This window comes from Cupressus sempervirens, chromosome 5, assembly GCF_028749045.1.
Source record: "Cupressus sempervirens isolate cs-2001-9-10 chromosome 5, ASM2874904v1, whole genome shotgun sequence".
Taxonomy (NCBI): Eukaryota; Viridiplantae; Streptophyta; class Pinopsida; order Cupressales; family Cupressaceae; genus Cupressus; species Cupressus sempervirens.
In genome coordinates this window covers 877,423,638-877,439,837 of record NC_143122.1, presented here as the reverse complement: position 1 = coordinate 877,439,837, position 16,200 = coordinate 877,423,638, and the positions used below count along the sequence as shown (strand labels likewise).

Below are 16,200 nucleotides of genomic sequence, written 5' to 3'. Positions count from 1 at the left end.
CGAAAACAGAAACATATCATGCATTTTCAAATGGATTGTTGATTTCTGATAAAATTAATCATTCTTTTTTTTATAAATGATACAATCTGTAGTAAATGTTGCTTATATGTTTAGATGTATTGATGCCTTTCTCCCTTTCTTTGCTTTCTTGTTGCTTTTTCTCGGTCACCATTTGGTGTTCCTGCTGGATTGCTTTCCATCCCTGTTGTATCTCCCATTCCCTTAGACCCTTGCTTGGTCTCTTGTTGGACATGAATATCATTATCTCCTTGTTTGTTAGTTTGTTATGCTCCCTTCTAGTAAAAAGGTATAAAATTTTCATTGCAAAAATAATCCTGGCAGACTTGTCTAGTCAGCATCAGATGCCTCAGCACCTCTCAATATGCATTTGACTCTCAAAAACTGTTGCAGTGTTCTCTGCAATTATGAATTATCTGAAAGCTTGCTCCTCCATTCTATTTTCCCGCTCCCATCTTTTTTAAATTTTAGTTTTCCTGATTGAGTATAACTGCAAGTTAATGATAGATACCATGGTTGGCTAATGAGGAGTAAAGATAATGGTTTCACACAGGTGAAACACAGATGAACTAGCAACTGTGTCAGAACCATAGCTCTGCAATGTTCCTTATAAAGATTTGAATGGGAAATACTTATTCATTGCATATGCATAGGCAGCTATTTTACAGAATACATGAACTTCATTTTAACAATTTCACATATTGCAATATCAGGAGAATGGGGAAATCATCATCAAATTGTACACACGCATTTCAACTCAACCATATATTCCTGTGTCACATAGAAAGTACACTCAAAACGTGTGAGCCGAAATGTGTTAACCTATCAGTCATGTATAAAGGAGCATGGTAATTACAGTGCATGATTGTTACCTTTCACATGCAACCTTACCATAAAAACAGTAGCCCAAATGTTGTAATAGGGGTCTTTAGGTACATTGCATCTAGCATAATCGTTCATGTGCTTTGTAGTGATAAAAGCAGAGTAAATGAATACATATCAATAAAGCTTTTTTTTACAGATGCGCTGACATAAAAATATGGATCTGAAATATTTAATTAACAGCATACTCAAATTTGATGGAGAATAAAAAAGACATGAAAATATATTTGATTACAGTGAATTAAAAGAAAACGTACAGGTAAAAAAAGAGAGTAAAAAGGTCAAATCAGTGTATAAGTAGTTTTCCACGTGGACAAGTAATTAGTGAGCATTGTTCTTCAAATCAAGCATGTTCAATTCATTTGTCATGGGTGCATACATCTGAAATGCATAGAGAATAATCTTAATAAATATTGATTGATCATGTCTAGAGCCTTCTGTTGATTATTTCCATTTTAAAAGATCTTTCATTTGATTTGATCTTTCAAGGAGCTATGAAGTTGGAAGCTACAAATTTCAGGCCAAGAGAAGTTGTAAGACATGTACTCCAGACTGCTGCAGCGTCTTTGCAAAAGGAGCTAACCCTGGAAGGTCTTGTGACAGAAGAGGTGCCATCAGAGGTGAGCTTATTGGTTTGAGGTTGTGAAAGAGTTTTTTTTTTAAGATTCCGAAAGAATGAAGTGTTGCATTTCCGTCTGGACAGGATTATTAATAAAAGGAATAGAAATTTCTTGTCAAAAAAGCAGGTGCAACATTTCAAAACTTCAAATTTCATCACTTTTTTGACATATTGGGTCTTCTGTAAGAATATATAGAATTGAGTACGATCATTTAACAGATAGCTGTTGCATTTTTTTGTTTCAACTTGATAATCAGGTTTCAAAAATTGCATTTTCATATTGTGATTCTTGTGTTATTGTTAAGTTTGTCTCCAATTCTTAAAACAGTAAGGGAGGAATATGCCTTAAAGTTGTTTCAATTTTCAATTATCAACTAATTATGACCAAGTTTATTGGCTATTACTGTGGCTGATGCTCACTCCACTATGGACTACCAAGCTTTGTTCATGGCTAGACTTTTCCAGTTTCAGCTATAATTCCTTGTTACAGGTTAACTTCCCAAGCTGACAAGAGAGTATAAAAGCCATAAGTGAAATATCCAGGGGTAATCAATTGCTTTATTCTCATGAAAAGTTCAGTAAACTTGTCACCGCCTGATGCACTTCACTAAGAGATGGGCTAGATCCATGTTTGTGCAATTAAGAATATCTGTAGTATATACAAGTCATGGAAGAGAACATTATTATATAATGTACCCTTCCAATATTGTGCCATATATTAACCTGTATGTATTTGATCCTTCTACAATAGATTATGTACTATAATGTTTAAAAATCAATGGTGCTTCCTATTTTGTTTTTAATTAAATCTGATTTCTATATTATTCATATATAATGGCTCATTTTTTGTTTTGTTTTTAATTCATATTTGTGTAAAACAGAGGCAATTTTGCCTCCTAAATTTTGGAAGTTGTTATTTAAATTTGTGCGAACCTTTTGGTGTGGTTGAGCATTTTTTACTGGTATAGAGTGACTTATACCTAAAAAGAATCAGATGTTTTTGTTCCTGCAAACACTGGAATATAATATGTTGATCTTTGTGAACAGGTTATTGGTGATGTTCTAAGGATACGTCAAATTTTGACCAACTTGATTAGGTATGAACTTTCAAAATTCAGTTGTATTTAAATGGTTCTCATTCAACTTGACCATTTTGAAATTCTAGTCGTAAAAGGAAGTTGTGTTTGTGGTAGTGCCTTAAATCCATGCCTTGCAAGCATATTTGATGAAGGATGGTACACTTTTTGCTCATATCAGTGGAAAATTATCAAATATCATCTGAGTCATCGCTGTTTCAATATGTGACCACTGAACAATTAATAAAAAGTGCTGGAATTGTGGAATGAGTTTCGTAAAACCTCATTAAATTTTGCAAAAATGTCAGTTTTGAGCAATATCACTATTACTAAAAGAAATCACCCCATACGCATAAGTATCAATTACAGTATTAATTTTCTGACATTATCAAAGAAAGGGAATAATGCTACCAATCAATGACTAAAGGAAAATATAAGAGGACACAATCAATGAAGATTTATGGGATTTTAAAATGGAAAAATATTTATACTGATTGCATTGAGATTGTAGTATTGTTTTGTTCTTACCAAAGTTTCCATTCAAGTGATGACATATTACCAAATAAGAAAGTGATTATGGGAAAACTGAAGTTTGCCAATTGTTTTTACTGAAATGCATGCCATGATATCTGTGAGGATCAATTTATGATATTGATGTACTTCAATCAACAAAATTTGATCTCTAACAAAATAAATATTGAGAATAAATTTCAATGTCCTTTCAGACACAATTTGTCTTTAGAACCCAACAAAGCATAATGGTCAATTATACATTAAATTTGGTCTTTTGCACTGCTGTGCTATATATTGATGTGGCTATCACTGACATCATTTGTGTCTACCATGTAGTTTTATTCTTAAAATGTTTATTTCCCTAGTGATGTCCTTGAACTTGTCAGTGATGCTGCAGTTGATCTTTTCCCCCTTGTTTTTCCATTCTTGACAACTCTTTATAATGAAATGCTCTTAAAAAAAATAGAAATAAGAAAATAATCATTTATGACATATGGAAGAAAGAGAAATTAGAATATATACTTTCTATAATATCAATTTTGTGTTAAAATAGTGGAAATGAAGGGGACCTTAATTTAATTCTTGTAGGCTGTGGTCCAGAAGGGTGGTTAAATTTTGAAACTTGAGGGAAGGGAAAGTTCAAAGAAGAAGATGTTCATCCTCACTTCATTGGTATCACAATATTTATCATAAGTTAGTCAGAGACCAGTTTCACTATGGAGGTTGTGTTTAAAATGGTCTGTTTTTCAGAGGAATTTATCACACACTATGGCAATAGGCGAAATGGATAATTGCTTAAGCCAATCACCAAATTAAATGTAATGTCCCCATTGGAATCAAACTTTATTAGTCCAACGTATAATATAACTCACTAATTATCATCATCTGATGAATAGTAATACTTATTATCTTTAATCTCTCATCACTATTTCATTACCTTATTGAATAGAATGATACATATATATTCTTTTATATTTCTTCTTTTCTCTTGTAATTCGGATTATGTATATACCAGACTCACAAGCTTCATTGCATGTTATAAGCTTTTATTCCCTTATATCATATCATATTCAATGATATTCTCTAATCAAATGCTATGTGTGGCACTTCAAATAAATCCAAGCGGTATAGTTCTTGTCTCCCTATCAGTCATATCTATGTAGGGAATAGTTGGTGCTTTACAACCAGGCTCCATCATATATTTCCATCAGTCCTCAGACAATTCTCAGTTTGTTTATGCAACTCTTAGACTTGCAGGGACCACATTCTAATCATTCCCGATCAAGAAGACATCACAATATGTTAAGTGCTATTAACCATGGTAAATTCAAGAGTCTTCTCAACACAAGGTCCACGCTGAAGTGGAATGACTTCCAGCACCAAAATACTTCAATACAGTTCAGAACAAGCCAAATATATGAATTCTAAGGAAAATATAATTCATTGATGCTGCTAAAGTTTAAATTCATAAGTTATAGTCATCACGGAGCACTCAATATAGTTTATTACCCATGGATATATCTGTCACGCACTTTGGTATTAGATATATACATTTCATTGTTGAGTCAGCAGAATGTGTTGGGGCCCATGGTTTATTAATTCTGCCAATATCTCCTGTTTGAATGTCACTTATTGCCAGCACTTTATATCTTGGAATACTGTCAGCTTCATAGATTTTCATTCAGGAATTTTATTTTCACCACTGGTTTGATAAAGTTAAGTCTTTGTCAAAATGGGGACCAAACACTACGATACAAGCTTTTTGTGTAATTGCTACTCGTAACCATTGATTGGTGCAAGCTTAATGATAATCATTTAATCGATTATCTACCCGTGCTGTAGTCGCAGATACATACTGGTCAGTAAAGGTATATATACATATATATGCTTTGTGATAATTCCTGACAGACATCCATGGAAATGTGACTCTGTCTACATCTCTTGTCTTATATGGTACTGTTGATCATATTCCTTGTGGTTGCAACTTTCAGTTGCAGGCTAATATTTAGATTGTGTTGTTTATTTTTTTCCATTTCGTATTATTATATATTTCGGTTTGTTTGTTATTTCTACTTAGTGTGTGTGTGTGTGTGTGTGTGTGTGTGTATAGAAAATATCTTTTAGATTTATACAATGATTAAATAGCAATCTGAAGAAAATCATGGAGGCGATCCAACTATGACCAGTTAGATTGTGTTGTTTATTTTTGTCCCTTAGGGTCATCAGTTCGCCTCTTAGCCCGTAAGAGGGTGGAATTGTCCAACTATGACCAATTCCATCCCTTGTGGTGGCATAATTAGTTTGGGGGAGCCAATAAACCACATCTCCCTAACTTCCTTCAACTTTACATTTGATATCTATCTATCTATATATTATTGTAAACAATATCGATATAAGTAGATTGTATTTAGTACATAAAAATCAATATCTATAAATACAATTTATTGCATAAATTTTAATCATTCATAACAAATTAAAGATACAATATTCAAATTCTATATATCTGCATAATATTTCTGTAAGTCAGATCTGGTCCCTTCAATGGTTGTTAAATGATTGATTTATTAAATGAATTTCTTTGATTTGATGATTCAAGGTATTGGTGAGTTGTGATTGGATAATTAAAGGGTGATGATATAATGAATGCTAGTTTGATATATTGATTGATGATGATGAGATGAATGTTGATTTGATAGAGTGATGCTTAAGTGCTGAATTATATATATTTTCTTGATCTCAAGATGAAGAAATGATTGTTTGCTTGATCTTGCTGATTAATTGTTTGCTTGATTGCTTGAAGGATTAATGATCAGTGAAAGAAGAATTATTGTTGATAAATACTCCTTCAATGATTGAAATGAAATATGCTTTGTACTTTATTGGTGAAAGGATCACCACCTTTCTTAAGAATTGAGTCACCTCTTTTTGTTAATGCCTTTGAGAATAATATATTATTCTGCACATTGATCTCCCTTGGTTGTCCCCATCAGATAAAACCTTCTCCCCTCCACATCTTCCAATCACCATTTCTGCCCTTTGTGTGAGTCCCGACCTTTCACAATTACAAGCTTTTGAGAGAGTCGCAACCCTTTATCATTATTTCCCTTTGCAAGAGTAGCACCCTTTAATAATTACATCCCTTTTGAAAGAGTCACAACCTTTCATCATGGCTGCCCTTCGAAAAAGTCACAACCTTCCATTACTTTGCCTTTTGAAGGAGACACTTTTTTTCTTATTCCTTTTTCTCTTCCATTAATTCTTTCTTGAATCAAACCTTCCCATTTCTCTTCCTTCCTATTACCCATTTCAAATAAAGTTCTCTTCTCCCTTTTTATATTTCATGTTTGAGGGAGGCACAACTTTTCATATTTCATATTTGAGGGAGACAACTTTTCATTTCATGCCTTTTGACCCTTCATGAACTTCCTAAAGTTTAATTATGCTATATATATTTTTTTTCTTTTATATTTTTAAATTTAAATTTTATTATTTATTCACTTGTAACTAAAATTTATTATTATTGTTCATCATTAAATCCTATTTCTAATAGGGGACATTTCCAAATGGATGACTAGTAATTAGAGTCCTCTCATAGAGAGCAAAGTAGAAATTTTCCTCTATGCACAAGGATTTGTCATTGCAATGTTCGAATCCAATAGGGAGATAGTTTATCCTTAAAATTTGGATCTGGTTCTAGGGGATTAACACTTCTCATGCAGCCATGGTATCCAAATTAGAACTTCTTGATGGAATCTTTCAAGGTGGTGCTGGTATGATTTAGGCTACAAAGCCTCCCGCGTCACTTTTGGTTTGGATCTTGGAAGATATTGGGAACTCCCTTGGCAGATTTATGTGATCTGTAATAAATAATTCTTCCTTCTCCCGAAAATTGAAACCCATAAACAGATGACTAGTAATTAAAAGTCTCTCAGTGAGAGCAAGGCAGAAATTCACCCTTATGCACTAGTGTTTTTCATTGCGATGTTTGAATCCAACAATGATAGAAATTTTATCCTTGAGATTAGGATCTAATTTTGGGAGAGGAATTCTCCTCATGAAGCCATAATATCCAAACTTCAACTTTTTGAAGGAATTTGTCAAGGTGGTGCTGGTATGATTTAGCCTATGAAACCTTACTCTTCACTTTTGGTTCGGATCTTTCTTAGAGGACATTGGGAACTCCCTTGAGAGATTTATGTGAATAATTAGGAAGATTTATTTTTCTCCTATACCAATTTTGTTTGAATTCAAGTTGAGTTGGATATTTTGGAAGAACTCCATGGTCTTTTGCTTAAAGTGGAGAACTTTATGTGGAAACAACTAGTAGATTATGCAATGCTTTCATTTTGATACATAATACGTGTTGTGAAACAAACCATGTCATATCTAATTGTTCGAATGTAAAATGCAAAACTCTAGGCCATGCTTCATAATGGAAAGACAAAACATCATCATTTGATTGTTATGGGTTCTTCAAGTGAGTTTTCTCAACAACCTTATGCTCCTAAAATTGCTCCCAAGGCTCAGGAGCCCTTTTCAAAAGATCCATTTATTTTCTCTTTGATTTTATATTTTTTCAAATTACATATCCATCGTACAAGATGAGATGGGTACGGGCACATCATTAATAGCAGCATAGCTAATTGTAGTTTCAATAGAATGTTGAATGAAATTTACACAAAAAGTTAGTTAACAAGCGAAAAACCAACAATATGAATGGAGAATCAAGCAAAGAAAAAGAGTCTTTTAAGAAAAGTAATCATAACTGAAAACTAATAATTTCAAATTTGATATTGGTCCTCCTTTGTGGAGACATACAACATGGATATCACAGGTTGCAAGAGGTGGCTCATACTATTGGAAGTGCAATTGTTATGAGACAACTCCTCAAGGTAAAAGATGCATTGGGCCAAATGGTCATCGGTAATCAATGGGGCATATGGAAGGCCTCAAATTTAGAAAGAGCACAATGTATTAGGGATTTGATCTTGAATGAGAGTTGGTGGGCTCGTATGACATATGTATTGGATTTCACCAAATCCTTCATGACTATGCTTTGTTTTGCTGATACAGATACACCTTGCTTGGGGGATGTGTATGATGGCATGGACACCATGGTTGAGAAGGTAAAACATTCTATACAAGCACATGAGAGTGACCCCACACAAAGCGAAGCCTTATGCAAACAAGTGCAAGCAATTATCCACCATCGCTAGAATAAGATGACTATCCAATTGCACCTCCTTGCATATGCCTTATCTGCTAGGTACTATAGTGAGGAGGTAATTGGTATGCCGGGTAGAGTTGCACCATTTGCGGATGAGGAGGTTGTTGAGGGGTGCCACAAAGCTCTTACAAGACTCTTCCTAGTGGAAGAAATGCATGAAAAAGTGAGGGTAGAATTTGGGCTGTTTGCTTCAGGGTTAAAGCATTCTCCATTTGCTCTAAATGACCATAATAGAATGGGAGCTATCACATGGTGGTACATGTATGGTCAACCTTTCAAGCATCTTCAACCTCTTGCAATCAAGGTCCTATCATAGGTAAGTTTTTAATATTGTTTTGTTTTAAAAGTTTAAAACACACTTGCACTCTAGAATATTCTCCATTTGCACTAAAGGAGCAAAATAGAATGAGAGCTATCACATGGTGGTACATGTATGGTCAACCTTTCAAGCATCTTCAACCTCTTGCAATCAAGGTCCTATCACAAGTAAGTTTTTTATTTTGTTTTGTTTTAAAAGTTTAAAACATACTTGCACTCTAGTATTTAGTGTTCTACACATTCTTTAAAATTATTTTGCTTTTCGTTTGTATGTTTTGTGACAACTATCTAGGTTGCTAGTTCTTTTGTTACTGAAAGGAATTGGAGTACATACTCCTTTGTGCATTTAGTGAAGTGCAATCAGTTGGGCTCCAAGAAAGCTGAGGACTTGGTCTTTGTCCACACCAACTTGTGTTTTTTGTCACATAAGAATGATCATTACAAGGGGCAACAAAGCTTTGGGATGTAGCCCTTGAGTGTGCGGACTTGGATGCAACACTTATGATATTATTATAGTCAAAGATGGTGATGATGATAGCATGGCACATGGTGCATCTAGCATAAGTGGAACCATGTTTGGTTCAAATGATCTTTCAACAGTAGGAGATAATGATGAGAATGTGGATTTTTTGGTGAATCCCTATGATTCAGAGTCTGATGCAAGTTGATTGAATCTTCAATCATTAACTAAGTTTTTATTTTCTTAGAATCTTGAACATGACCTATTTGAACTTATTGTGTAAGACTAAACTCTAATGTTGGACAAGCACATATTGATATATCATATGAATTTTGAAATATCTTGAATTTTGATAAAGGGTTAAGTATTGTAGTCACACTATCAAATGATTTGTTTTTGCATATTTCTTGCATTTCTTTGCATATATTATATATATATATATATTTAAAAATAAATAAATAAATAAATATATATATACACATTTCCCCTAGCATCCGCATCCAAAAATAAATAAAAAATCCCCACATTCCGTATCTGCTTCTGGAATCCGCATCCAAATTGGTAACATAGCGTAATTCTAAATTACCCCTACAAGAAAAATTGTCACAGCAATATAAATGATTTGTAAATTCTAGCAGCATTCTAGAATAAACTGCACATAAGAAGAATGAAAGAAAGAACACAAAAAAGAGAATGATACACATTGGAAAAACCCTTATTTTGAAAAACTCAACATCCAAAGTGTTGAAACCAACATAAGTTCTAGCATCAAAATAGTCACAGTACAAATTTTGATAAATCTGAAGCACGGTATGGTTATTTTAACATTTGACAAGGTTTTACACTAAAGTTTGCTCCACCCGCAACTAAAGCTATATTCCACGAGGCATTCTTATGTGTTAGTGACTGCATTAAATTTGGGGCATTATAATTCCACTTTCTATCCAACTAAAGCATATCATGTCATATATTGATTGTACCTCAACATATATTATACGATATGATTTCTGTTAGTTATCCTGAAATAAGATCTAAATCCGTTTTTTCTTAGTTCTGAAATAGAAAAGATCAGTTTCAGCAACGATGAGAAGACTTGCTTTTAATAATATTTTTGTCAGCAAACTTTTCAACTATTTGACTTTTCTGTCAATTTTAATAGAAAACAAAAACACATGGATTTGTTTATATTTTGTTGAAATGTTATTGATACATTTATTTAATGAAACTCCTGTGCCGTTTCCATAACTTGCAGCAATGCTATCAAGTTTACACATGAAGGAAAAGTAGGTATAACATTACAGGTGACATCCCAGCCATCCTTTGCAGAGAGCCAGAAAGATAGAAAGGATTGTGGAGATTTCTCTTCGTATTCTAACACAGATACAAACACACAGAAAAATGGCATTTCCTTGTCGCGAAATGGCGGTTTGGGTGGAGACAGGTCATCCAATGATGTGGCTTGTGCAATAGATTCTAAGCAGTGTAGAGACACACAGAACCAAATGGTAAAATCAGAAACAAGACCCTTGTCATCAACAGATGAAGATGAATATATTGATTCTAATGATGAGGAGAAAATTGTTTGGCTGCATTGTGACGTGTATGACTCTGGGATTGGAATTCCAGGTATAACTAAAAATGCTTCACATTATAGTTTTTAGGCTATCCGTTGAAGTATTTATATTCTGGTTGAAAAATCTCTTGCATAAACTCTTGGTCATTTCTGAGCCCAACCATTTCAAATCTTCAAAATGTTTTGATTTGGTTAGTTTCTTAATGAATCTTTTATATGTAATCCAGAAAAAGCATTGCCAGCCCTGTTTAAAAAGTACATGCAAGTAAGTACAGCTCATGCTCGAAAATATGGTGGAACTGGACTTGGTCTTGCTATTTGCAAACAACTGGTAAGTTACTGGTATCATTTTGTAATTTTCTCTTTCAGCTGTTTACATATATTCTGTCACAATTCTAAACTCTTTTGCTGTTTAAATTGTAATTTTTTTTTTAATTGACAAAGCTATGTATGAAAAGGATGTGTCAGTAGCATTTTTTATGATCATCTTAATCTAATAATGAGCTTCAGACTAGTTACACTTGCTGATGCCTGATGGTTTTGCATATATACTAAGAGATACATCACCAAAGCATTTGACAACTTGTCATATTGCAAGTTATTCAAAATTCGTTGATGATAACCTCCTAGCTTACAAGTTATAGGCTGAGAGATACAGTTCCAAATGAATTGAATCAATAGAACTATATTTTCAAAGTTCAAGTTATAGAAATATAACATACTTATATAACCATGATCGGAATTAACCTGGTTAAAAGAATTGATTTCTTTCGATATGTTTAGACCTTACATTTGTCTATAGCGTTACTTGGAGCAGTCAGAGAATCTTATGGGTCAATTAGTCGAGCTTTGCCAAGAATGTGTATCTTAAGATGGTTTTATTTTCTTTACTATGGAATTAATTGATATATTTTGCATAAGAATGTTTCAGCTAATAGCTCATGGCATAAAAATAATGTAAAATGTATAAATGCTTTAACGATTATGATTGTTGATACCATGTGTGATTCTTTACAACAATTATTTGAAATGCCAAAGAATAGAACACAAGAAATATTTAATGTCCCTTTCATCTCAGCAAACCCATAAGGCACTGGTTAGCCTGTTTTCTCATTCCGATAGGCTAATGAATTTTTGAAAAGGGAAACAATTCCAGTCACAACTTTATTTGTGGAGAAATGGAGAAAATAAAATAATATTTAATGGGCTTGACCTTGCTAAAGTTACTTTACGTTATTAAATAACATTATATTATAGAGTGAATTTATAAATTGACAATATAAAAATAAAGTGACTTTTATCCCACACTACTTAGTGGAGATGTATCAACTGCCTAAAGTGGCTCTATAAAAAAAGGTTGTACTCTCATTTGGGCATGCTATGGCAATTATCCTATTGATATTACTTCTCCATTGTTTCTGGGAATCATTGAATGGTCATTCGGAGGACAAAACCCCTTGGAATATGAGGTAAGAAGAAACCCCAATATTCCATTGAGATGGGAGTTCATTTCAGAATTCCCTATTGGAATTATTAGCAGAAGTTTGGACAAATAATAATGCTTCTGTGTAGTCTGGAAATTGTTAATGAACGACACCTTTGGGACATCAACTGTAATGAAGATTTAGGCACGAGCTGAGTGGATTGGACAAAAGTGTAGTATCTGTTGTTGAAGAAAGCACTTAGGCTGTATATGGTGGGATCACTTTCAGGACATTCAAACTGCTACAAATAGCTGGCCTTGTTCCCTCAATGCATGAGCATTTGGACCCCCATTGTAGAGCCAGCTGGGAAATAATAAAATACACAACAAGACCTGGAAGGGTGCTGCAGCTAGCTGGGAATGGAATTGCACGAATATTAGCACGTGGCCATGGGTTTCAACAGTGTTAGCAGTTTTATGAATGATACTTTCTCATGGAAATGATCAATCTAGGAATGCTGATTTAAGACAGAGGGCTGTAAACATCAGGTGCTCATGCCATCTCAAGTACTTGCTGTTTGGTGACAAATCAATTATGTATGTTTGGCAGGCTAATCTCAAGAGCTTGATTTCAACAATTGTTGAAACATGATAGCGTCAGTCAGAATTCAAGGATAAACTGGCAAACTGTATGCATATGTGTGTGTATGTATGTATACCAGTTCATCATATGAACTGGTATACATGCATACACACACTTAGAGAATAAATTATGTTGCCATAAAATTCATTAGGATCCTCCTTGCATTAGCCGATCAACCTAAGTATGAAAATCTGAGCTACCAGATTATTATTATCTCTTGGTGATTGAATAATGATCTCTTGCATAATATCAATCAGACAATGATCAGATGGATTCACATTAAGATCGAGCAAATGATCCATTTATGTTTATGCAGATCATTGACTTGATATAAATCATGTTTTGGTTAAACATTAACTGAACTGATTAGTACAAGGTTAATAACTATTTATACCAACCGTCATGTCATGAGCGAACATGAGACATGCCCTCTCATGACATGCCTATTGGCTTTGTGACTTTTGAAACAATATTTATACCTAGCCGAACATCCAAGAGAGACATTGAGATCAATTAATGCTCTGCCCTTTGGAGTTCAGTGACTGCAAACATGAGATTCATAATCACATATTAATATTCAGTATTTATCCATATTGAATTGTCAGCTGCATACACAAATCAGTATTGAGATCTTCAATATGGTATCAGAGCAAATCTTGGGAGAGAGATCAAAGATTTCAACACAGAAATTTAATATTAGAGGACATGTATGCATTTTATAATACTGAATTTGTTTTACTGGCAGGCACTCAAGCAGGTCCTGATGACAGCAAAATTGAAACAGTGTTTTAATACAAAGCGGGTCTTCAGTTTTTTGACTGGAAATAAAAGCAAACAAACCTGTGAGTGTATATATTTGTTTGAATTTTATCTGGAAACAAATGAAGATAAACCTGCGAATAATATTGTATGTTCCAACTAGCGGCACTTCTTCCAGGTCATCGAATTCTATAAGAAATCTTCCATTGATTTGCCAGGTTATTCTATCACAGAAAATACAGTTTTGTAAATATTGTTTTTATTAACTATGTAGATTCAGTGGAAGACGTCGGTTTGTTTATTTTTAATCAAATTCTGTTAATATACTTTTGGCAGTATTCAGTTTGAATAAGTTGCAAAGTGGAGTACAGGTGGAGTGATCTGTTTGCCAATAATCGTTTAAAAACTAAAGTCTTTGCAAACGTATAAATGGTCAGGTATCCTTGGTTGAAAATATGAAAGTTGTATGAACTATATTAATTAGATAATGTTACATTTGATTTGTATAATCTGAAGAAATAAAGGAACTTAAAACATAAAATTAAGCGATGCTACTTTGAGTAGTAATTAATAGAAGGGTGCAACTAAGTGTATGAAGTTATGAACTATATATAAGTTAAGAGATCTGTTGGTTCAGTGGAAGAGAACCTCTAATTGATTGGCCACTACTTGATGAAATGACTTTCACTCTTAAAGAGGGAGAAAATGATAAGAAAACTTTTTGCAAAGGTTTAACAATAACTATTGGTTGGCTAATTTGTCACATTTGAGATTGGGTCCATAACACACATTCCTCTATTTCTCTGCAAACAAGATCAATAATTGCTGACAACATGGTAGTACATGAAGTACGTGAGCATGACATATTCTAGCCCATAACAATTTTTGGGAAAATAATGAAGCATGCTTGGCTGACCAACACAAAGATCTTGAAGGAACTAAGGAGACCATTCAGGAATGCATTTCTGAGTTAATTAGCTTCATCACAAGTGAGGCCTCTAAGAAGTGCCACCATGAGAAGAATACAAATTAGATTCTTGGAATGCCATGATAACAGGGTATGCGTAGAACGGTCATGGAGAAACATCTTTTCCTGACAAATCATACCTTTGCTAGTGTTGTTATAGTATTTTGTCGCTTGAAGGTTATAGATGCACAAAGATGAAAGCTTAGCCTGATTGTTTCCATGGCTTCCTCCCATAATACACTAAGGTTCAGAGATATATTAGAAATAGAAAAAAGTTTACAATAACTGATGTGATGCATAATTCTTCAATGATATAAGAATGAGAATTTTACATTGTAGGGGGGAATAATAACCAATGTTTCATTCCCATTATTTGACAAATGCTTATATGGAGGCACTTTCTGATTTGATGCATATGGACCTTCATTGAAACAACTTGTGTCAAGGATGTGTAGATAAATATTTTCTGATTATTATATCTTGAGTATTACTTTTATTTTCCTGTTGTAGTCAACCTCTTATTTGTATTCATATATGTACTATATGAGCAATTTGCCTTGTTCTTCTCTTTGTTCCTTGAGGATGTTTCTTGCAGGATGAGAAAATTGGTGCATTAGGAATGTTGTTGAAACATTTTTGCAGGTGATAACATCCGAGATTATGAAACTAAGTAAAGACAAAGGGCTCTAATGAGAAGAAGCAGACTGCGATGGGATTTTGTTCAAATATCAAGATGGTCATATAACTATTTGATCTAGGACTTGATAGTAGCTCCCAAGTGGTCTTGGAGCTAGCACCTTCAGCCACATATGAATCATGTCATAATAAGAGACTCTTGAAGCAAGATTCCTAAGATGATTGGGATTATGAGTATCCTTCTATAACAAGAGAGAGTTTGACATTTCATTAGAGGCAACCTTGGACAAAGAGGTTAGGAGGTTGATGTATGTAACTAGATCTTTAGGTAGAAGCCACATTATAATGAATGTTGGTGTTGCCAAAACTAGGGATAAATCCATAGTTTATTACATTCACTCATGTTACTATGAAATTAGAGCAGTAAGTTTGTGTACGAGAGACCACTCCTTCGAATAATGTTGTGATCCGAATAGAAGTTGCTAGAAGATCAGCCATGTGGATCTTTGATCATAGTGACTCAGAGGGAGTAGCCCATGAAGGTGGTTTCTAGACAAGGTACATTATCACTATAGAATGAACAGCTGATATTTCCACCAAGTCTCTTACCAAAGTAAAGTTTGTGCACATGGAGACTAGCGTGGAGTTGTGAAGAATGAAGCCCTTGCTAAGAGGGAGTCCTGGCGTTAGTGATTTCTTGAAATGTACTTTATTGGATTCTTCTGTGAGAGAGAAGCTTAAAGTGGAACCCTTGTTCCATCCTGTAGGAGTAGCTGTGATAGATCCACCCTCTGATATGGTTCATGGTGGATGTCATGTGGATGATGCCATGACAACCTGTAAGAGAACCTGTGGTGACTCTGTGTAAACTCTTTTGTCATATGTGTGACCATGACTTTATGGCCCCCCTGTGTACATTACTGAAAGGTGACGATCTTTCAGACAATGTACAGTTGTATTCAACATTGTAAGTGACAATTTCACAATGTTCACCAAAACGATGAACATCATGTTGACTTGATATTCATAGAAATGTCTTGATAGTTAATATCCATTGGACTTATTGATAGATATCATGCTGACTTG

General features: G+C 34.0%; 1 protein-coding gene and 1 long non-coding RNA gene across 11 annotated transcripts in view; one reads left to right on the top strand and one right to left on the bottom strand.

Annotated features, from left to right (window-relative positions):
- Positions 1-16,200, bottom strand: part of LOC149558733 (uncharacterized) — a 75,963-nt gene that overhangs the window by 8,580 nt on the left and 51,183 nt on the right. The window lies entirely within an intron of this gene.
- HK5 (histidine kinase 5) overlaps positions 1-16,200 on the top strand; it is an 85,784-nt gene that overhangs the window by 21,409 nt on the left and 48,175 nt on the right. For both annotated transcript variants that reach the window (XM_089832826.1, XM_089832827.1), the window contains 4 exons: positions 1,390-1,520; positions 2,567-2,616; positions 10,366-10,739; positions 10,914-11,017. In XM_089832826.1, the coding sequence (XP_089688952.1) occupies positions 1,390-1,520; positions 2,567-2,616; positions 10,366-10,739; positions 10,914-11,017 (659 nt within the window). The remainder of the gene's footprint in view (positions 1-1,389; positions 1,521-2,566; positions 2,617-10,365; positions 10,740-10,913; positions 11,018-16,200) is intronic.